The sequence below is a fragment of the Mustela nigripes genome, chromosome 5 (genome assembly GCF_022355385.1).
Source record: "Mustela nigripes isolate SB6536 chromosome 5, MUSNIG.SB6536, whole genome shotgun sequence".
Taxonomy (NCBI): Eukaryota; Metazoa; Chordata; class Mammalia; order Carnivora; family Mustelidae; genus Mustela; species Mustela nigripes.
The window spans coordinates 139921747-139945213 of NC_081561.1; the positions used below are offsets into that span (position 1 = coordinate 139921747).

General features: G+C 48.7%; 1 protein-coding gene across 7 annotated transcripts in view; it reads left to right on the forward strand.

The window, feature by feature from the left end:
* ARID1B (AT-rich interaction domain 1B) overlaps positions 1–19721 on the forward strand; it is a 439440-nt gene extending 419719 nt beyond the window's left edge. For all 7 annotated transcript variants that reach the window (XM_059401329.1, XM_059401325.1, XM_059401328.1 and 4 more), the window contains 7 exons: positions 460–598; positions 814–986; positions 6980–7130; positions 9595–9691; positions 11262–12045; positions 14043–14173; positions 16490–19721. In XM_059401329.1, coding sequence (XP_059257312.1) covers positions 460–598; positions 814–986; positions 6980–7130; positions 9595–9691; positions 11262–12045; positions 14043–14173; positions 16490–18214 — 3200 coding nt within the window. In that variant the 3' untranslated portion in view covers positions 18215–19721. The remainder of the gene's footprint in view (positions 1–459; positions 599–813; positions 987–6979; positions 7131–9594; positions 9692–11261; positions 12046–14042; positions 14174–16489) is intronic.
* Positions 19722–23467: the final 3746 nt, after the last annotated feature.

Below are 23467 nucleotides of genomic sequence, written 5' to 3' on the forward strand. Positions count from 1 at the left end.
AAGCAGACTCCCCATGGAGGTGGGAGCCCGATGCGGGACTCGATCCCGGAACTCCGGTATCATGACCTGAGCCGAAAGCAGTCGTCCAACCAACTGAGCCACCCAGGCGTCCCTAAAGGCTTCTTTTAGATTAGATTATTTTCTTGAGATAAATACCCAGGAAAGCAATTCCCCAGTCAAGAGGTAGAAATATGTCTTATGGCTCATAAATGAAGTATGTTTCCAAGTAGATTACTAAAAAAACCAAACAAACAAAGAAACTTTTACTAATTTTCACTATAAATAATATAAGAGCAACTGATTTTACTGTATGGTTACCAGTAATGGATGTTGTTACTATTTCTGATAAGCTGGTATTGTGTTGTCTTTCCCCCCCTTTTTTTTAATAAGTAGGAAGGATGAGCTTACTTGATAACCTCTCGTTTTTTCCTTCTTTTCTCTTGGTGCTACTACTGTCAGCTAACTCAGGATCCTTGCAAGGTCCACAGACCCCCCAGTCCACTGGCAGTAACTCGATGGCAGAAGTTCCAGGTGACCTGAAGCCCCCGACCCCAGCCTCCACCCCTCATGGACAGATGACCCCGATGCAAGGTGGAAGGTATGCAGAAGCGTCTCCGTGAGCCCCAAGACCGCGGATTTTTGGAGAAGACGTGGTGGTCTCTTGCAAGTTTTGTAACGTTGATTCCTACGGGTTTTAGTCATGTCATGATTTTTGGATGGTTTTTACATTAATTTTCAAGTTAAGCTTTTTCCCGAACAAGCATCCGCTGGCAGCTCCTGCTGCTTCTGAAGCTTCCCTTCTCCTGTCTTCAGAAGCAGCACGGTCAGTGTGCACGACCCGTTCTCTGACGCCAGCGACTCGTCGTTCCCGAAGCGGAACTCCATGACTCCGAGCGCCCCGTACCAGCAGGGCTTGAGCATGCCGGACGTGATGGGAAGGATGCCCTACGAACCCAACAAGGACCCCTTCGGTGGAATGAGAAAAGGTGAGTGCAGGGGGACCGAGCCTGGTCTTCTCTCGGCCGTCGCACGGCCAGTTCACTTACCTGTTCGAGACTAGCGGAGTCCCCGCTCCTCGGCCTCCTAGATTTCTGGCCTCGGGGAAGCCTCCGTTTCCTCATCTAGAAACTGGGACCTGTCTACAGGCTGTGATGGAGGTTGGTTGAGTGGGTCCTTGGAGGATGACACACGTGGAGCGCAAGCGCGCTCGTGGCGCCCCCTGGCGGCGCGGGTCGTAGCCTACAGCGCGGGCTGGCGAGAGCTGGGCGGCGTGGTGTGCTGCCAAATCAGTCAAACCACAGATCTGTAATGAAGTATGGCGGTTGATGCGAGAAGGGACCCCGACACAAAAGTGCAGGGCTATGGGGTGGGGGTGGGGGGGGACATCCCATGAGAAAGGGTGGGTGGGGGGCTTTGAGGAGGTGTCGGTTATCCGTGGCCACCTGAGGAGTGAGGGGTCAGTCAGAGAGGCGCAGGGAGTTGGGGGTGGCTCGGCAGGAGCGAGCTTGGCATGTTTGAGGAGGTGGAAGCCATCTGGGGCGTAGTGAGCTGGGCCTGGGGGACGGTGGTGGAGGGGGGTGTGCAGCCCGAGCGCATCGGGACCACTGGGACCAGAACATTTCAGCCTTCATGGGCGTGTGGATGAGTTTGGACTTTAACCCTAGCTGAGAGATGCTCTGCAGGAAGTAACACAGCTAGGTGTTTGTTAAAAAATAACCGGCAGGGCGTCTGGGTGGCTCAGTGGGTTAAGCGCCTGCCTTCCGAGCAGGTCATGATCTCAGGGTCCTGGGATCGAGCCCCGCATTGGGCTCTCTGCTCAGTGGGGAGCCTGCTTCTCCTTCTACCTCCCCCCACCCAGTCATGCTCTCTCTAGCTCTCTCTCTCTCAAATAAATAAATAAAATGGTATAAATAAGTGAAGAATGTGTTGGAGGGACCCTGTGAGGGGCCCCGGGGAGAGATGATGGGGTGGAGTCAGATCCCAGCAGCGAAAGAGAGAAGTGGACATACTCGCTGTGTGTTCTAGATGGTGAAGGAACAGGCCCCGCTGGCTGGCCTGAACATGGAGGTCCCAGGGGATGAGCCAAGTGATACCAACTGGGAGGGTGAGGACGTTACCACCTGGGAGATGCACGGCTGGGAAGCAGAGGCTCACTGTTCACACCTGTGCTGGGGACAGGAGGGACAAGAGGGAGAGAGGGAAGGCCCAAGGTGACTCTGGGCTGCACTGAGGTGGTAGGTGGTGGAGGGTGTCAGTCCACAGCCGGGCAGAGCATTAGGATTAGGAATCATTTTAAAGAACTAAGCAGAGAAGTGGGACGGAGCACTGTGGCTCGGATGGGACCGCAGAGAATGTGCGAGAGCTCCGACCGACATCAGCCAACACCCAGCGGGGTGTTTCCTGTTACACTGCTCAGTCCCAGGTCTTCACTGGGCACCGAAATGTAGCATCTAAGCCTCTAAGCCTCGGCCCTTTGAGTGCCTCCCCAGCCGCGTGCACTCCAAGTGCGGGTTGGCACTCTTCCAAGTGCAGCTGGGCTGTGAAATTGAGGCATGATGTGAATATCATTGAAAAAAAATACAGAAAAGTAGTGAATACAATTTTTACAGAAGTACTTCTTCAGGGATTCCTTATACGATGGTACTTCCATTCGATTTAGATGTTTGGGGTGTGCGAATTTCTTGATATCTTGTCTTAAGTAGAGAGAAACACAAAGCCAGGATTTTCCCAGAAGTCTTATGACCAGTGAAAAATAAAAAATGAACAATTTCAAAATTTTAAATATTAGGTGTGTGTCATTTAATAAATAATTTTACATTTAATATCTATTTCTTATGTGCCATTTCAGGTATCTGTTATGCTGAGTAAGATAATCTATAATTTTTCCTTTCAAAAAGCTTCAGAGCTGGCCTGTTCGAAGTAAATATCCTGCAGAAAACGCAGTACATCCATAAGCTTGGAAATTCACAAGCCTTGTAAATGTTGGAGGTAGCTGTTTTTCTTGGTATGAGAGACTAGAAAGAACATTTTGTTAGTGCCAATGGTGGTTGTGTCACCTTTTTAGACTCTGAAAATATGACAGTAACATGGGAAAAATAATCAGTAGTGTTTGGAACCTAGCCTCAAGAGTTAGGCGATATCCTGTCCAGTCTCCTGCCTATATGCTAGATTGGATAGAGGGAGTTGCTTTGCTTTTTTTCTGCGCGTCTATGGTCTTTCTTATTATGAAAATAATTGGGGGTGGGGGCATGATTATGGATCACATATTAGGCGCTAGCTAGCTGTATAATGCGTTTGCATCAACCGTGTAAACGATACAGTGGCTCAGAGGGGGGCCCTTCTCACATGTCCCCAGGATGCTTCAGCTCACCTGCTACCTCACAGTGCTACTATGTTTAGCACCAAATTAAAGCAGAAAAACAGAAAACCCACAAGACACAGATTTTCGTGTAGCCCTGTCCCTGTTATAATAAAGTTTTACATTCCTCAGTTCATGTTATTCTGTCCGTGAACTTGGTGGTGCTCTGGTTTTTCATGTAATGACCAGCATTGGGGGAAACCATGTTCTCTGTTGCTGTTGCTGCCACTGGGCTGCAGTGCAGTGACACGGCCAGTGGCAAAGCCTGTCTGAGCCTCGGTGCCCAGAGCAGCTTCAGCCCACCTGCCCACCTGCCCCCCTGCCCCACCAACTTCCTGAATTCATTACCAACCAAAGGATCGGCTACTGGCTTTCAAGTGAACAGTGAATATTTATATATTGTGTATCTAAACAGTGTATTTTAAATACTCGTTAATATCTTTACACATAATCCTACTTCTATTTTGAGAAGGAGAGAAAGGGCAGCCAGAGACTTGGAGAGAGGGAAAGAGAGAATCCCGAGCAGGCTCCACACCCAGCACAGAACCCAACTTGGGACTCGATCTCACAACCCTGAGATCATGACCCAAGCCGAAACCAGGAGTCGGATGCTTAACCAACTGAGCCACCCAGGCACCCCACCTACTTTTTCTCATTCTTTTTCTTTTTTAAAAAATTTTAATTAAAGATTTTATTTATTTATTTGAGACAGAGATAGCCCAAGCAGTGGGGAGGGGCAAAGGGAGAAGCAGACCCCCCCTAGAGTGGAAAGCCAAAGGCAGGATTCAATCATGACCTGAGCAAAAGTCAATGCTTAACCTGCTGAGCCACCCAGGTGCCCCTACTTGTCCTTTTCAGTGCTCTAATACTGAAGGGGTTGTTTCATAGTATTTTGCTGTTATAAAAAATGATGCAGTGATTATGGAGTGAAGCAGCTGTTTTTTTCACACCTGCTTGTGTTTCTATGAAATAGATTCCTAGAATAACTGAGTCATGGGATATGAACTTCTACCTTACTGAGTATCTTCTACTACATTACAAAGTACCACCCAAAGTGGTTTTTCCACTTTGCCGGCACCCCATAGGTCAACGCTGGTCACATGACGATGCTCAAACTCATTGTGGGAGGAGACTTCAAAGGCTATAAATACCCTTGGGGGGGGGGGTCACCAAAATAATAGCCCTCACATAACAGATATTGACAAAAGTTAGACCAAGTTAATACTCTTCATATGAGCATGTCACAGTGTGTGGACCCTCCTCCCCTACCAGCAATGACTAGTATCGGTCCTCTTCATACTTAATTCAAAGAGGGGAAGTCTCATAATTGTTTTAACTTGGATTTCTTTCCCCTTTTTTTAAGTTTTTATTTATTTATTTGACAGAGACAGTGAGGAGAGGGTATTCAAGCAGGGGGAGTGGGAGAGGGAGAAGCAGGCTTCCTGCCGAGCAGGTTGCCTAATGCGGGGCTTGATCAGAGAACCCTGGGACCATGACCTGAGCCGAAGGCAGACGCGTAACGACTGAGCCACCCAGGCGCCCCCTTGGATTCTTTAATTATTGGTGAAGTCACACTTCTTTTCATATACTGATTAGCTACGTATTTTTCTTTTCTTCTGAATGTCCATTTATTTGCCCATTTTTTTTAATCTGATGTTTTTTTCTACTGGCTTTCTAAGAATTTTTTGTGTATCAAGGAATTAAGCTATTTAATTATCCCCCTTAATGTCTGTGTCCCTCTGTTTTTACATTTATAAAATGGAAGGTAACATCAGAACTTAATCGGCCACATGTTGACTTGAGCTTGAATAAGAAAATATGGAAAAGCCCAGCACATCCCACCGGTGCTAGAGTCCTTATGTGGGCTCTCCTCCAGCCGAACAAACTCTATCAGCTCACCAAAGTTTAATCAGCTTTTGCTTCGTGTAACATAAAAGTAACCTTCCTAAGATGAAGAAAGGTAGCAGGACTATCAATTAAGATTTGCATTAAAATGTTTAATTTGCCTACAGGCTAGTTTCTGGGCTTGACCCAATTTCCTTCAGGCTCTGAGCTAATGCTAATTTGCATATTTGACCTAATTGCCACTTTGCGCCCTGGTAGAAACACTTGCATTTCATCCATTCTTGAATTATTCTTAATTCCCTAGCGGTTTTCTTTACCCTGATTCTGCAGTGAGTTGGTAGGTGGGTATTCATGTTAAGGTTTTTTGTTTTTTGTTTTTTACTTTTTCCCCTGGAATGGACAGGAACTAGCTTTATTCATACAGTTGACCCTTGAACATCATGGGTTCAAACTGCACGAGGCTGCTTATACACAGAGTGTTTTCAATAAATAGATGTGCACTATTGTAAGTGTATTTTCTCTTACAACTTTCTTAACAGTTTCTTTAGCTTACTGAAGAGTACCGTATATGATTCATGTAATGTGCAATATATGTGCTATTTTTTTTTAAAGATTTTCTTTATTTATTTGAGAGAGAGTACATGTGAGCAGGGAAAGGGAGAAGCAGATGCCCCTGCTGAGTGGGGAGTCCACTGCGGGGCTTGATCCCAGGACCCTGAGATCACGACCTGAGCCAAAGGCAGAGGCTTAACCAAGGAGCCACCCAAGGCGCCCCTTCCCTGTACTGTGCACGTTAGCACTAAGGCTTCTGGGCAGCAGTAGCTTATAAGTAGTTAGGTTATGGGGGAGTCCAAAGTTACACGTGGGTTTTCACCTTTGTGGGATCAGCACCCCTAGCGCCTGTGTGAAGGGTCACCTGTTCGTGTGTGTCCTCTCTTCCTCATGCCTGCTGCGTGAGGCGACATGACCAACCTTATTTTATAGACAAGGAATGGAACTCGGAAGCTTGGCTGCCCCAAGAAAGGGCCTGTGTTTGTTTCCGACATTACTTCATAACAAATTAGCATGACCTCAGCAGCCCAGAACAACATCCGTGTAGGACCCCACATTCCTGTGGGCTCTTGGCTTGGGGTTCCCCTGGTGGACATCAGGGTGACGGCCTGGACTCCGCTTGTCTGCGGTGCAGGGTCCTCTCCTGAGCTCGATCAGGTCGTGGGCAAATGTGGCTCCTTGCTGTTGTCGGACTGAGGTCTCTTCGTCTGGAGCCCTGTTGTCTGGGGGCCTTCACAGTGCTAGGGGCTGCCGCCCCTTCCTGACACGTGGCCCTCTCCACCACATGGCAGGTGCTTCTTCAAGGCCAGCAGGAGAGTAAGTGTCCTGACCTGTAGACATGGATTTAAGAGACACAGCTGTATAATCTCCCTTCTGGTTGACTGCCGGTCAGCTGGTTGGTGACTTTAGTTACATCTGTGAAATCCCTTTAGCCATATCACGTATGTGATCGTGGGAGCAACATTTCCGCCATATTGGTGGGTTCTACTCCCACTCAAGGGAAAGGGCTCTTACAAGGCCTATACATGGGGTAAGGGATAGGGATCTTGGGTTCCATCTTGACTCCAGACCTCACACTCTTTGGTTTGTATTGTTGTTGGCCATATTAAGAGCAAGATAAATGTCCACCATATTAAGGATTACAGAAACAACTGGAAGGGGCTGTTTGGGCCCCTTGGCTTTTGCAAATGCTTCATTTTCTATGTGTTCTTTAAAATGTTGCAGTGCCTGGAAATAGTGAGCCCTTTATGACTCAAGGACAGATGCCCACTAGCAGTATGCAGGACATGTATAACCAAAGTCCCTCTGGAGCGATGTCCAGTCTGGGCATGGGGCAGCGGCAACAGTTTCCCTATGGAGCCGGTTACGATCGAAGGTGAGTGTTTTCTGAGGTGATCATGAGGTTTACTGGAACCTCTCCTCACACACGCGTTCCTGAGCCCTGGTAGCTGCTGACAACACTTGGACCTGCTTTTCTGCTGGGCTTGATACAGATGGCCTCGGGGGGCTGCCTTCAGCAGCTGACCTCAGCAGGACTGCAGAGAAGGGCTCCTGAGAGCCAGGAGGCCCCATGCAGCGGTGGACCTCCCAGCGCCGGGATGCCCTCCTGGTGCCACCACGGCCACCACACCCCCAGCTTCCTTGCACGGCTCCACAAACCCAGGGTTCACGGCCCCACCAAACCCCTCCCCACCTGCATTTCTTCTTTAGGGAAATGCTCTCACACTGGGGACCACTCTGGGCTTCCCACACCCCCGGAGTGATAGGGAGCTCTGGGAAAAGTTCCCTCCCGGCCTTGGTTTTTCAGGTGTTTCCATTCTTCCCTGCAAACATTTTAAACAGAGAGACTGCTTTGCTCCTTGAATAACATCTCTGAGGAAAGCCACGGCAGTCTTTTTTCCAGATACATCTCAGGATGGTATCTGGACACTGAATGGCAAGTTGGGTTTCGGTGCTCATCCAGATTATTTTTACGGAGACAGAAGGACAGTCTTTGAAATGTGTCTGAGAGGTGACAGAAAACCAGCTCACGGTAGACTTCTGTGAAGAAGGCCCCTTAGCCCTGCCCCCGACTTAAATGCTGACTCTGAAAGCACCTTCCTTTGCTGGTATGCTCTTTGCCTCCTTAATAGAGAAGTGCTCAGAAACAAAGTCTTTCACATAATATCTGTGATTTTTTAAAGAAAATGGAGGCATTTGAGAAAGCTCTTCTGACTGTAGCCACAGACCCAAGCTCAGGGTAGGGATGGCCTCGGCTGGGTTCCTTCAGAAGCCGGTGGCGGGCGGTGGTCCTCACTGCCTCCTCACTTCTGTTCCCTACCCTGAGCCTCCTGCTGGCCTCCTGCTGGCCAAGGGCAGGCACAAAGTCGTGAGAGCCGTGCGGAGGTGTCCGGGGGTATAATGCAGCAGGGAAGAAAGTTTCTTTAATTACCAAACAAGCTCTTTCTGGCACGTAGTGCCTGAGATTGCAGAGCCATCACAAGCTTAAAGTGATTTGGTTCTTCTAGACTTAAGAGTCTAGATTTCTCCTTCTTACCCTGGCTGTGTGTGGGGAACTATATTAGTGATGTCTGCATGAATCAGTTACCCATCAGGTTTAGTCTACTAGATTGAGGATTTTATTTAGATCTGTTTTTGAGGATCCAAGAGAAGTTTTTTTTGTTTGTTTGTTTGTTTGTTTTTCCCAGCTGACAGAACACTTACCCTGGAACATACATTCTTAAAGGAGCCCTGGGAAGTGCCCTGTTCTGTTTCTCCTAAAAGACCTTCCAGAACTAGTTTAAGTCATTTTGGCTCTGCCGCCTTAGGGTTTACCTTGTTTTCTGAAAAGTGTTACTTGTTCAGCTTAAATTTTATCTGTGTTGGTTATATTTCTTTCCTCCTAATGTAAGCTTCCTTCTAGCTATTAATGCCCTTAGCACACACTTCCTCTATATCTGTTTTGCCTGTGATGGTCTCAAAATCCATTCGTTTTCTTTCTTATTCTCATCCCTTGACCACTGTAGGAACGTACTCAGTGCCAGTACCCTCTGTCTTACAGGATCCAGGCAGGCAGTATGCTAACTAAGCCGGTTTATCCCTTTAAACCTCAGATCTACTGCTCTGTCACACATACTGTTTTTATGGTATTCAGAGTTTCTCAGTGTAATGGGAGTTGGAAAATAAATGTTATTCATTCCCATTTTCAGATTTAATATAGGAGCCCATTTAAATCAGCCCTGTCACTCTTGAAGTCCTCTCTGTTACTCTTTGCTATGGCCTTTTAGGATCACAGGGCTTCGAAATTTTGAGTAGCTGTATTTTAACAATTAGTAGCTAACTCAGTATCGCTTGGATTAAATGTGGAGTATACTTTGAAAACATTGGACATTTTGTATTCCTAATGAGAAATAAGTAAAGACATTTTCCACGATGACAGGTCTGTGTTCTGGTCCTCCCGGAATTCCTGTTGCCTTCCGAGATGGTCTGTCTCGTCTCTGGCTCTCGTCAATGCCCGCCCTCGCGGTGCCTCGTGACGCTCGCAGCCCCGGGGCGCGTCGGCCGGTGGGCAGGGACTTTCCTCAGAGGCCCGGGGTGCGGTGCGGCGGGTCGGGCCGGGGCTCCTCGCACACCGACTCACCGGGAGACCGGCAGCATTCCCAAGATGGGTGTGGCCGTCCCTGTGGCTAAAAGTTAACGTGCCGCTTCGGCTCGGCTCGACGTGCCTCTGTTGGAAGGTGTGCGCAGTGAAGGAAACACAAAACCAGGAAGGCTGCAGCGTTTCCAGAAACGAGCTGTTGGTTTCTCTCGTGGCCCGGGGTCCTTTGACAATGAAGTGTTCTTTGAATGCCTCATTCTAGGCATGAACCTTACGGGCAGCAGTACCCAGGCCAAGGCCCTCCCTCAGGACAGCCGCCATATGGAGGACACCAGCCCGGCCTGTATCCGCAGCAGCCGGTGAGTTGGCGAGCGGACACTCATCTCCGTGCTTTCGGTTTAAAACCCAAACTTGTGTTACTTCTGAAGAGTTTCAGGGAGGGGAAGAGAAAGGAGTAGCGCCAGGATCTCCTTGCTTATGCTAGAAAATAGGATTGGGATTTTGAAGTCAGCAAATTTTAAAAAGCTCTGGTGGTATGGTATCCTGAAAGAAATGTAACGTGTTGTAGGAAGTAAAGGACATTCAGCCTTGTCAAGACTAACCAGTCCGAGTAACGAATATCAGATATAACGAATATAGCATGTTCTGTCGTGTGTATTGTCTATCAAATGCCTTTTTTTAGAACAGAAATTTGTTCATGTTTTACAGACAATGTGTAGATAAAAACAACTTAAAATATTAAATACCAAGAATGAAAGTTAATCGGTTTTTTAAAAATGAGATACTAACGACCACATATTTTGCCCACCAGGGATGGTTGATGCTGGTTTACACGGCCATAGATCTTGAATTGTATAAGATAACCTTATAGTTGTCACTACTGATGCAGAGACTTGCATGTCGTGCTGGGCTGTTCAGACACAGAAATTTGCTATTTCTTTTTCTTTTTTTTTTTTTCTATTAAGGTTTTATTTATTTGAGAGAGAGAGAGAGAGTGCGTGCACATGCAAGCAGGGGCGGGGCAGAGGGAGAGGGAGGAAGCAGACGGCCCTCTGAGTGTGGAGCCCGATGCAGGGCTCAGTCCCACAACCCCGAGATCATGATCTGAGCTGCAACCAAAGAGTCAGACACTCAACTGACTGAGCCACCCGGGCGCCCCAAGAATTTGCTATTTCTAAACAACTTTTCCAGTGTAAGACCTCTGGTAGCATAGAGGGGGTTTTAAACATTTAAAGTGACTGGAACATGTACATACAGTAAATTCTGTTACTAAACCAGCTGACCTTAAGCAATTTCCGCGGAAGGTAAAAGAGCACTAAATACCACATCCGCATCTTTCTCCCATCAGGAGGATCCCACTCGGATTGGGTGCTGGTACCCGGGGGGTCCACAGGGGGAACCTTGTACACAGGCGATGCGGGCCCTGCTGTCAGAGGCTGGGGCCGGCGGGGCTTTCACTGGAAGTTGAGGTGGGGGCCGGGGTCCATAGGGTGTCAGGACAGCGGGTCCAGTCTGAGGAGCTGGATGCTGTGTGAAGACACTTCCAGAAAGGTAAGCCTGAGGAATCTCTTGCTGCAGGCCCCTGGCCGGCAGAGCCCATGCAGGGCTCACCAGAGCCTGTGCCCCCTGTACCGCAGCCCTAGGAAATACCAAGGCAGGGGCTACCAGGATAAAGAGAGAGGAAGCCTTTCTTTCCCCACAGAAAATACCAAAGCACGGGCAAACTTCGGGAACCCACTTCGGAGTACGTGCCACGGCCCTTATAATCCCGAGCGGGGGCCTAGATGGTTAGTCCCAGTTGTTTAGGGAGCTGCCCCTATTCGTTTTGAAATGAGCATCCGGCCAGGTAATAACTGTTTTGCCTAATTTACGTGTGTGATTATACCTGTAAAAGCACATCAGTATGATTTGTCTTGGTGCGAATTTCAGAATTACAAACGCCATATGGACGGCATGTACGGGCCTCCAGCCAAGCGGCACGAGGGAGACGTGTACAACATGCAGTACGGCAGCCAGCAGCAGGAGCTGTACAACCAGTACGGGGGCTCCTACTCGGGCCCGGACAGGAGGCCCATGCAGGGCCAGTATCCGTACCCCTACAACAGGGAGCGGATGCAGGGCCCGGCGCAGATGCAGCCGCACGCCATCCCGCCGCAGATGATGGGCGGCCCGATGCAGTCGTCCTCCAGCGAGGGGCCGCAGCAGAGCATGTGGGCGACGCGCAACGACCTGCCTTACCCCTACCAGAGCCGGCAGGGCCCCGGCGGCCCCGGCCAGGCGCCGCCCTACCCAGGCATGAACCGCACGGATGATATGATGGTACCCGATCAAAGGATCAACCACGAGAGCCAGTGGCCTTCTCACGTCAGCCAACGTCAGCCTTATATGTCCTCTCCCGCCTCCATGCAGCCCATCACGCGCCCGCCTCAGTCATCCTACCAGACGCCGCCGTCACTGCCAAACCACGTCTCCAGAGCCCCCAGCCCCGCCTCCTTCCAGCGCTCCCTGGAGAGCCGCATGTCCCCCAGCAAGTCTCCCTTTCTGCCTTCTCTGAAGATGCAGAAGGTCCTGCCCACCGTCCCCACGGCCCAGGTCACAGGGCCGCCCCCCCAGCCACCCCCCATCCGAAGGGAGATCACCTTTCCCCCTGGCTCCGTCGAGGCATCACAGCCAGTCTTGAAACAAAGGCGAAAGATTACCTCAAAAGATATCGGTAAGCACCCCGGGCCTTGTCCTGAAACGAACCCCCGTTGTGATCTAGAACCGTAGTCATAGTTCTGATGCAGCTCCTGTCCGTCTCCCCGGGGATGAACATCTTGGGCCCACAGGCTGTCAGGACATGTGTCTGCAGAGCCCTGATCTGAGCGAAGAAACAGGGCCGGAGAGGAGCGTGAGCTAAACGGGTATTTTCACACGTGGGCCTTATTACTCGTGAGAGAATAGAGCTCCAAGCGAGACTGGGGGTCCTTGGTAACCGTGTTCAGTGCCACATGCTGAGCCAACAGGCACTTGGCCTCTGCAGCGAGCCTCTGTGGAGGCTGAGAGGCTAATGACATGCTCAGGTGGCCTGAGAAGACTTGAAGGCGAGCCCCTCTGTAATTTGGGGAACCCCAGACAGTGGGCTTCCCTGGGAAGAAGTGGAAGCCTACGTATGATATGTGGATGATTATTAGTATCATACGCGGAGTCCGATACAATGTGATGTGTAGACTTAACATAAGCCCTGTAGCGGGGGTAGATACAGGCCAAGGAACGATTTCGGATGGATGCTGATGTTTGCGCATTCTCTCTGGGATGTTCTGAATACTAACCCCAGATCTGGGATATCTAGGAGGACACGCAGTATTTTTGCATTCTTTTTGACGTACTTGTAATGTAGCAAAGGAAATTACGGACCGTGGTTATATAAAAAGCAATTTTTTTCAAAAAACCTCAGAATCAGTTGACTTGAAATCATTTACTATAGTGAGTAGGATATCAAAGATATTAAAAGTTTTTTTTTTTCAACCCTTGGAATTAAGGACCTACACAGGCAGAGAGGGGGAAGGAAGTAAGGACTTGCAGAGAGGGGTGCTGGAGGTCAGGAGATACAGACACTGAGCACCGTTTATATGCAGAAATATGTATGGAAAAATATGCACGTGTGTTTGTGTGTTTATGTGTGTGCATATGTTTAAATAAATGTATTTAAAGTTTTATAAAATTTCTTTGCACATATTAGATCTGCGTTTGTCCTCAGCCTGGGGAAATTTATGCTCCTTATTTTAAAAAAGAAAGTTTGCTTTTTCTATTACAAAAGTGTAGTATGCCTTTTAGAAAATATGGGAAGTAGATGAAATTACAGTAGAGGTGGACACCCATGGCCCCCTCCAGCGCGTGCAACTGCTGCTGGTGTCCGGTGTGGGCTGCTGTTCTGGTGAGTTCTGATTGCCCGGGCCCGTTCCCGCCAGGTGCTTCTGCCAGTTTGCTGAGATGGAAATCTCAGACATATAATGGGCCTCTTCTAGCCGCATCTTATGGCAGATCTTGCAAATGTTTGATCTCATCCTTGTGTCTTCTTCAGTAACGGGAAGGGGGAAGAGAAGAGTGCAGCCCTTCTGTTTCCCATCCCCTGGCTCAGACCAAGCTACTGAAATATCTGAACCTTCCACGGGCTAATAATTGTCAACAGCATGTTCTGAGGGCAGGAGCTCAGAGAGAAGGGGACAGCAAGGGAATACCAAGACTGTCTGTCCCAGAACGCGCTGTTTGTGAGTTGACTTTTGCCTGTTTTCTGCGTATTTGCCGGCCTTCCAAGGATGCCGCCCTGAGACAGTTGTGAATCGAGCGGGCAAAAGAAGACAAACGCCATTTTTGGTTTGACTCCGTTATTAACACTTCGCTGCGTCATCACGGAGTCTTTTAGGAGCTAAGGGAAAGCAGCCAGGGCTGAGAAAGGGCCGTGGTGCTCAGCACCACCACCTCGAGAAGCGCTTTTGGCTTCTGTTTAACCAACAAAGCCAAGGGAATCTTAAACAGTGGGAAGTGTCTTGGGAAGCCGTCCCCGCCATTTAAAATCTGGAAACGATCATGTTTAAGCATGCCTCAGGACATTTGTTTGAAATCCGTATTTAACTCAACACTCGACTTTTTTCTTACTCTTGTGATGTTTTCCTTCCTTTCCTGCACAGACCTGATATTAATTATACCTCATTCTTTCCCCCGTTTTAGTTACTCCTGAGGCCTGGCGTGTGATGATGTCCCTTAAGTCAGGTCTTCTGGCTGAAAGTACTTGGGCTCTGGACACTATTAACATCCTCCTATACGATGACAGCACCGTCGCCACCTTCAGTCTCTCCCAGGTAAGCCGGCACCCGACCCGCCAGGGACCCAGGGAGCGGAGGAACGTTGAGGCGTGTGCAGCGCGGGGGCTAGTGTCGGGGTGACCGCATCCATTGGGTGTGGCCGCCCTTGTGGTTGTTACGGAGGGAGAGCTGAGATTGAGTCGGGAGTAGTAACTCGCTTCAGGCTCCAGTGTGCATGCGTGCACGCCTCTGTGTGTGTGTGTGTGTGTGTGTGTGTGTGTGTGGAACAGATAGTAAAAGTAAGTTGCTATTGAGAAGGAATGTCAGCAACCGGTAGAGGTGACCGAAATACAACATCGAGCCGGGCCCGTGGTCAGTGTTGGGTCTGCAGGAGCTGGGGGTGGGACATACCCTCCTTTCCAGGGAGACCGAACTGCTTTCTTTCTGTCTTTTTTTTTTTTTTTTTAAGATTTTATTTATTTATTTGACAGAGATCCCAAGTAGGCAGAGAGGCAGGCAGAGAGAGAGGAAGGGAAGCAGGCTCCCCGCTGAGCAGAGAGCCCGATGTGGGCCTCGATCCCAGGACCCTGGGATCATGACCCGAGCCGAAGGCAGAGGCTTTAACCCACTGAGCCACCCAGCCGCCTGAGCTTTCTTTTGATTAGAAAGAAACCTTATGGTATAGAAAATGTACACGGGAGAAAGAGGTAGAGAGACCCGTTTAATGAACCCCCATATCCCCATCATCGGCTGAGATACTGTGACCTCATGGCCAGACTTGGTTCTCGGTCTGTTTCCTTCCTTGCTGCCTCTCTCCACCTTATTTTGGAGCAGTCGTTGGAAAGCCTCCGACTTGACTTGCGTAATAGAGCTTCAAGCTCTCCTTTGTCCGGCAGTCGGCCTCAAGGGGCCCCCGCGTAATTGCTGGAGGACAGAAGGGAAGCAGAGCATTAGGGAAAATGCCCCAGAGTCAACTGAGCTACAAACTTTTAAAGAAATATTTAGAAACAAAAATGAAGAGAGGTAATTCTCCCTGCTGTGTATGAACAATTCTCTGCTCTGGGTGAAAAAAGCCAAAAACATCTAATTACCTTGCTTCTGCTGAAATCGGATCAGAATCTTCCACTTTGTCTTCTCACATTTAAGTCCTTGTTATAGCCCTGAAAGGCAATTTTTCACTTGATAGGACGCGTATTAATAAGGTTATAAACATCGTGTAAAGCCCATTGTAACAGAAAATACTAAAAAACGTGTAGTGCCCTTTCTAGAATGCCTGCCTTCCATCCTTAGGTGAGCAGGTGAGCGCGGGCGTTGCTCACACATTTTCATACCAGAATCGCTTTAGTAACTTGCCGCTTTCCCCTACCCTGGGGATAAAAGTTAACTTTAAGTCGGGGGACAGACACCCAAGTCTTCACGTGAAAAATTGTGCCTCGATCCCCTAAAAGCGAGTCCTTTAAGGTCCTACTTGATTGGCCCCTTACTTCCTAATAATCGTTCACACCCACTTTCAGGAAACCGATAGGATATGAAAATACGATTGATTTCCAAAACACCTGTCGTTAAAGAATCCTCCAGTCCCTCCTTATCCTCCGTCATCCCTACGTGTGGTGGCGTGGGCACTGGGGGAGGGGCGCTGGGCAGTTGCTAATCATGGACTGTGTCGGCGTTCTCAGCGCAAACTTGGAAGGAAACAAAACTGGTTCTCAGGTGGCTTTTGTCTTTCAGCGGGAGTTGTGGTAGCTGAAATGTAAAAGTGCATTCTCTGAGACACTCTAATTCATTTATCAGGGGCTAAATTGATTTGTTTTTAATTTTCTGTGTTTATGAGCTACTACCTTGCTGAAATTATCTTCTCCTGAAGATATACGGGGAATGTAAATTAGAGTAACCTATGGCACCTGAGACAAAAATAACCATAAAATCCCTAAGAATAATAACCGTAAAAATCCAGGCAAGCCCATCGCAGACAAATAGTGGAGGAGAACAGACTCGCTTTGGGTGAAGGAGTCCGTAAGTTCACGTTCCCGCTCTGCCCGTACGGAGTGCGGTGGGTCTGAGTCAGAGCAACAGACAGAAGGCAAAGAACTTGATAATATTAAAAAGAAGAAAATACCGGGGAAGTTTCCATATTGACGGAGTAGGAAAGTCAGCAGGAAGGGAGAACACAGTGCGTGTTGATTTATTTAGTTAACGTAAAAGTCAGGAAGCCGCCTCTGAGATGGAGTTTCTCTCTCTGGGCCTGACCGAAAAGGAATCCGAGCTTGAGAAGATCACCCCGACACCGTCTCCGTAGCTCTCGGGGCGGCTGCCCTTCTCCGCCCGGTCCGAGGTTCTGACGTTGTTCCGTTCTTGTTCTTGTCCCCTCTCTAGTTGTCCGGATTTCTCGAACTTTTAGTAGAGTACTTTAGAAAATGCCTAATTGACATTTTTGGGATTCTTATGGAATATGAGGTGGGCGACCCCAGCCAAAAAGCCCTTGACCACAACACGGTGAAGAGAGACGCCAGCCAGTCGTGGGCCGACGATTCCGGGCAAGAGGAGGAAGAGGCCGCGTGTGTCGAGGAGGAGGAGGCCGACGAGGAGGACGAGGAGGACGACAGCGGGAAGACCGAGACGGAGGAGGAGAGCGGCGCGGCTCTGGCCTCTCCCGGCGCCCCCGCAGACGCCGAGGAGAAGCCCAGGCAAGCGAGTAAGTTCGACAAGCTGCCGATAAAGATCGTCAAGAAGAACAACCTGTTCGTGGTCGACCGGTCCGACAAGCTGGGCCGCGTGCAGGAGTTCAGCAGCGGGCTCCTGCACTGGCAGCTCGGCGGGGGCGACACCACCGAGCACATCCAGACTCACTTTGAGAGCAAGATGGAAATCCCTCCTCGGCGGCGTCCGCCGCCCCCCGGGAGCTCCACGGGCAGGAAGAAGGAGCAGGAAGGCAGAGGCGAGGCTGACGAGCAGCAGGAGAAGAGCATCATCGCGACCATCGACGACGTCCTGTCCGCTCGGCCGGGGGCGCTGCCGGAAGACGCGCACCCCGGTGCCCAGACCGAGAGCAGCAAGTTCCCCTTCGGGATCCACCAAGCCAGAAGTCACCGGAACATCAAGCTGCTGGAGGACGAGCCACGGAGCCGAGACGAGACTCCTCTCTGCACCGTCGCGCACTGGCAGGATTCTCTGGCCAAGCGCTGTATCTGCGTGTCGAATATTGTCCGTAGCTTGTCTTTTGTGCCTGGCAACGACGCCGAAATGTCCAAACATCCAGGCTTGGTGCTGATCCTGGGGAAGCTGATCCTTCTTCACCACGAGCATCCGGAGAGAAAGCGAGCGCCGCAGACCTACGAGAAAGAGGACGGCGAGCACGAGGGGGCGGCCCGCAGCAAGGCTGAGTGGTGGTGGGACTGCCTGGAGGTCTTGAGGGACAACACGCTCGTCACGTTGGCCAACATTTCCGGGCAGCTGGACTTGTCTGCTTACACAGAAAGCATCTGCTTGCCGATTTTGGATGGCTTGCTGCACTGGATGGTTTGCCCGTCGGCAGAGGCACAAGACCCCTTTCCCACGGTGGGACCCAACTCTGTCCTGTCGCCTCAGAGACTCGTGCTGGAGACCCTCTGCAAACTCAGCATCCAGGACAATAACGTGGACCTGATCTTGGCCACGCCTCCATTTAGTCGTCAGGAGAAATTCTATGCTACGTTAGTTAGGTACGTGGGAGATCGCAAAAACCCAGTCTGTCGAGAAATGTCCACGGCGCTCTTATCGAACCTGGCCCAAGGGGACGCGCTGGCAGCACGGGCAATAGCTGTGCAGAAGGGGAGCATTGGAAACTTGATAAGCTTCCTAGAGGACGGGGTCACCATGGCCCAGTACCAGCAGAGCCAGCACAACCTCCTGCACATGCAGCCCCCGCCTCTAGAACCGCCGAGCGTGGACATGATGTGCAGGGCGGCCAAGGCTCTGCTGGCCATGGCCAGGGTGGACGAGAACCGCTCGGAGTTCCTCCTGCACGAGGGCCGGTTGCTGGACATCTCGATATCCGCCGTCCTGAACTCTCTGGTCGCGTCTGTCATCTGTGACGTACTGTTTCAGATCGGGCAGTTATGACACCCGTGAGAAGGCAGCATGTGTGCGTGAAGACTGGAGGCTCCCGTGTAACTGGCTGTTTTCTGTTCTTGTTTATCCGGCGTAGGAAGAAGGAAAAGAAAAGCTCTGCTCCTCTGCCCCATTCACTATTTACCAATTGGGAATTAAAGAAATAATTAATTCGAACAGTTATGAAATTAATATTTGCTGTCTGTGTGTAATAGTACCTCCTTTTGGGGTTTTTTATTTTGGTTTTTGTTTTTCTTTTTTTTTTTTAACCAAAGTTGCTGTCTAATGCATTCAAAGGTCACTTTTTGTTTTTCACAGATTTTCTTTTTAATGTTCTTTTCCATGTTGTATTGCATATTTTCTTTTTTTTTTTTTTTTTCCTTTTTTTTTGGGAAGCAAATTGACTTTAATGAAAAAAGTGGCAAAAGATGCTAAGGATGAGAAAATTTCACCACACTGAGGCAAAAAGGTGAAAAATTATCAACTTCCTAGGCATGTTATTCTTCAGATGGTGGAAAAAACAAACTGTATCCCATCGCCCAAAGCTCTGTGCAATAGAAACTTCTAGAGATGTAGGGATAGGGGCTCACGGAGGTGTGTCAGTCAGTAGTCAGACTATGAAATGATACTGGTTTCTCCACAGGAAAATGGTTACATTAGGCTAGGAGCAAAAGCAATTTTTTTTTTTTTTAAGTTAAGAATGAAAATACATACCTGACAACGATCAGTGGAAACTGCTTCCTCACCACTACCGTCATGTCTGCTGTCTGTCGTCTGACCTTCCACATGACAGTTCTTCACAATTCCTTTAATCATTTTTTAAATATTTTTTTTTTTTACTGCCTATGGGCTGTGATGTATATAGAAGTTGTACATGAAACATACCCTCATTTTTTCTTTTCTTTTCTCTCTTTTTTTGTTTTTTGGTTTTTTTTGGTTTTTTTTTGGTTTTTGTTTTTGTTTTTAGTACAAATTTTTTAGTTTCTTTTTCATGATGTGGTAACTACGAAGTGATGGTAGATTTAAATAATTTTTTATTTTTATTTTATATATTTTTTCATTAGGGCCATATCTCCAAAAAAAAAAGAAAAAATACAAAAAACAAAAACAAACAAAAAAAAAAAAAACAAAAAAAAAAAAAAAAAACAAAAAAAGAGGGTAATGTACAAGTTTCTGTATGTATAAAGTCATGCTCTATTTCGGGAGAGCAGCTGATCACAATTTGCTTCATGAATCAAGGTGTGGAAATGGTTGCATATGGATTGATTTAGACTATGGTTACCAGTACAGACAAAAAAGAAACAAATACAACTGAAAAGAAGAAACACAACTTGAAAGATTTTTCAGTGACGAGAATCCACATTTGTATTTCAAGATAATGTAGTTTAAAAAAAAAAAAAAAAGAAAAAACTTGATGTAAATTCCTCCTTTTCCTCTGGCTTAATGAATATCATTTATTCAGTATAAAATCTTTATATGTTCCACATGTTAAGAATAAATGTACATTAAATCTTGTTAAGCACTGTGATGAGTGTTCTTGAATACTGTCCTGGTTTCCTTACAGTGGTTTCACAGTAACCAACTTCTTCCCAAGAAATAAGGGAAAGCCCAGCCGTGTACTAATAACTGCGTCCTCATCCTGAAGCCCCGAGGTCTGGAGGGACCTTTAGGGACTACCTACCTACTTCAGAGTGGGCAGCAACACTTTGATTTTCTCAGATCATTTAGGTAATGAGTCTTTGTTTAAAGCAATCAACCCTAACAACACTGAGGTATGAGAATTTCCGGTGTGTATGGGAGGCGGCGGCTAAGCCCCGGAGCTCGCTGGCCTGATGATGTACACTCTGCCTTTTCCTAACCCTATCTTGATTTGACTCCGTTCAGTCTCGTCCGTGTCTCTTCTGCGTGCCTCGGAGGTATTTTGCATTTAGTTTACTCTGCTGTGTATAACCCTTTATATTGTGCAATGTTAAAAAGACGATGTTCTATTATATGTGGTGTACATAGTGCAAAGTGATTATTTCTATTTCAGGGCATATTAATAATCTCGTGTTCCTTCCTACCTGGTGCACAGTAGCTTTTTAAAACCAGTCACTTCAAATTTGAACTTTTTCTTCCTGGGTCTTTGACTGTTCTCGTGTAACACTCCATTTCTTTGAAACTGCTGCAGAATTAAGGTGTTAGCGGACTCCCTTCTGACGCTACCTCTCCACCACCACCCCGCCAGCCCCGGCCCTCTCAGACACCCCCCAGTCCTCTCACCAGACCCGTTGCCCCAGGGGTCGCACCCGGAAGAGTTAGACAAGAGCACACGGCTGCGACCAGCATGTGAAACATGACTCTAATGTCACGCTAAACAGATTTGTCTGCGAGCAGTGCCCTCCTCTGTCAGCCTCACCTTCCTTAGTCCCGCGGTCTTCGTACTTAACAATGCAGCCAAAAAGATGTTGAATTAAAAACCCACGTATAAGTCTACTTTAAGTACATCTGCGTGCTAAGAACAGATTTTAGCGCTCTGAGCTTCAAATGCGAAGATTTGTATGAGGGAACTCGATAGGAATCTTAACCACTCTCTTAACCAGAGCGTGAATAAAAGGTGTACCCAGACCTGAAAGTCCTCTAACATCCCCATTCCTTTGTCACTCGAAAAAGTAAAATCCTTACAAAAGACTATTGTTTTCATGGTTTGTGTTGTAATCAGTACCTAGAGTCTGAGCCTTGCGCCACAAGTTTTTACATGCTGATATGCAACCTGAATAATCCAGGAAGACCAAGACCACAGCAGCCCACGAAGAGCGTCCAGCCTGCCTGAGATCAGCCTGCCTACAAACTGAGTCATTGCTTTGTCTTAAACATTAGTTGGTTTTTTTCCCCCCATGAGGCTTTTCAGAAATTGACAGGATGCCCGTACTTTAAACGTGTACAAAAAAAAAAAAAAAGATAAAAATAAAGGTGCAAAGAAAGTTTAGTATTTTGGAATGGTGCTATAAAGTGGAATCTGTTGGTATTTGAGTGCAATTTTTTATTGTCACATAAGAGCTATCGGGTGGCGTGTACCCAGAAATAACTATTCACGTGTTTTGTTTGAGGTTGAGAATGACAGAGAATCCATTTTCATTGGCAAGTGTGGCCTCTTCAGAAACCAGTTTCACTGTTTTTGAAAAGTTATAATAGAGAATGGCTTTTTAAGGGGGGGGATGAGCAGTCGGAGGGTACAGTGCGAGCTATTAACTACCTCTTTTATGGAAAGAACCTGGCCTTTGCCCTGAAATCCATCCATTTAAAAACTGTTGGAAATCTTTCATTTCCTGTCAAACCCCATGGACCGATTCCCATTATCTGTTCACCTGCGCGGAAGCAGAGAAGGTATTATAAATGAGCCACAAATGACAATCCAAACAACCCGTTTTCTTCTTGCTGAGCTGTGTTTCACTTCTTTCTCGGAGAGCGAGAAGGCCAGCTGCCCGACGGCCCTGCCCTCCGCCCCGCCCCCGTCAGCCCCACGGAGAAGCTCCTAGTCTGGCGAGCTTTCAGAAATGCCGAGAACTGTCTCTGGTGACAGTGTGTAACACGCTAAGATGTCCCCTTATTCATCAACTCAGCAGAGAGGCGTCGAGCACACGCGGGGCGCCCAGCCCTGTTCTAGGCTCCTAGGAGTCACTTGTGAACAGAGACCCTGTCACAGGACAGGCTTTGGGGTCAGACGGTGACAGAGGGTGACACTGGGTGCATTTTTGTTGACTAAAAATCTAAGGCTCTCACTGTAGCACCTCCGAGTGCGGTGAGAAGAGCTCTGGACTGAAAGTCAAGGGGACCGAGGCGAGGCTCAGCGCCGGGCTGGCCTGCAAACACCAGGAAAACTGGTCTCCAAGGCCCCTCCGGCTCCGGAATGTGAGTCTACAGCCCAGGCCCTTCCCTGCTCACGCTCACGTCAGGTCGTGTGTGTGTTCTGGAGTGGGGGCCACAAAGCCACCACGGGACCCTGGGGTCCAAGGACACCAGGCCGCTGGGTGAGCCCTTGGCAATGTAGGAATCGACCAAAACTCGTGGAAGACCTTATCGAGGCCTTTTTTGTCCTTAAGTCCCGCAGACCCTCCCGCGTGCCCGGGCCCATCTGTCTCCCGTTGCCGCGCTCCCTGCTTCTGTCCCGACTCCCCTGTCCTGCTTTGTTTGATGACACTCCAGGCCTTCCAGAGCACAGCAGTCCCCATTACCGCGTTAATTCACTCTGGGAGGTAAACATGGGAGACCCTGAGGGGAGGCTGGGCGAGACCGGCCGCCACGTTCTTCCCGAGTCTGATTTCAGGGACTTGAAGTTTTACCCCAGCTTCTTCGAGGCATACTCTAAGAAACAGAAGAGCGATCCCAAAAAAAACAAAAACCACCAAAAACTCCTTACATGTTCCCCTCCGGGCCATCTGTGCTCTGTATGATCGTGGTTAAGACTGAGAAATCCTGCCGAAGGGAAGCCTGTTTTATCCCAAACATTTCCTGACTTAATTAGCCTTGGAACCTTCTTTTTTTCCCAATGAACTTGGCCGCTTTGGTAGATTAACCGCGTTCGCCGAAGAGCCCGCCTCCCTCCCCAGGCTCCCGCAGGACGCTATCCCTTACACTGAACTTGCAGGGTCCTCGCTGGGGGAGCTCGTGAAGCCTTCTCTTGCTGTCTCTGTGACCTTGAGCAAGGTCCTTAAATTCTTTGAGCCTCCGTTTCCTGACCCATAATACGGGGTAATGCCGACCTCAGGACTGGTGAGGATTGAAGGAGATAATTCTACAAAGAACTGATAACCTGCGTGATCGCTGTGTGTTCACCCTGAATGCACACTCACACACACACACACACACACACACACACACACACTTCCTTTGGTGGGTGCTCTCAAGCATGTTTCACAAAAGTTGAAAATCTCCCCTGAGAGGATGTCTTCCTGTCTTCATAACCAGCCACACGGTTTGTGTGACTTTTTTGGTTTCGGTTTTCTCGAAAAACCATAAAGGCTTAGTCGGTCGACAGCCTGTGCCTAGCGGGCAAGGTGATGGTGCTACATTTCTCTAACGCAGGTCAGTTTGGGGTCTCGGACGTCCAGAGGCGGCGGCAGGCCTCACCGGTGGCGTCCCAGGCCCCAGGGGCGGGGAGGCGTATTCGGAGGACAGATGTCCTTTCCTGCCTCCTCGAATCCGACGGCGGCTAGGACACCTGCCCCCCTCGAATCCGACGGCGGCTAGGACACCTGCCCCCCTCGAATCCGACGGCGGCTAGGA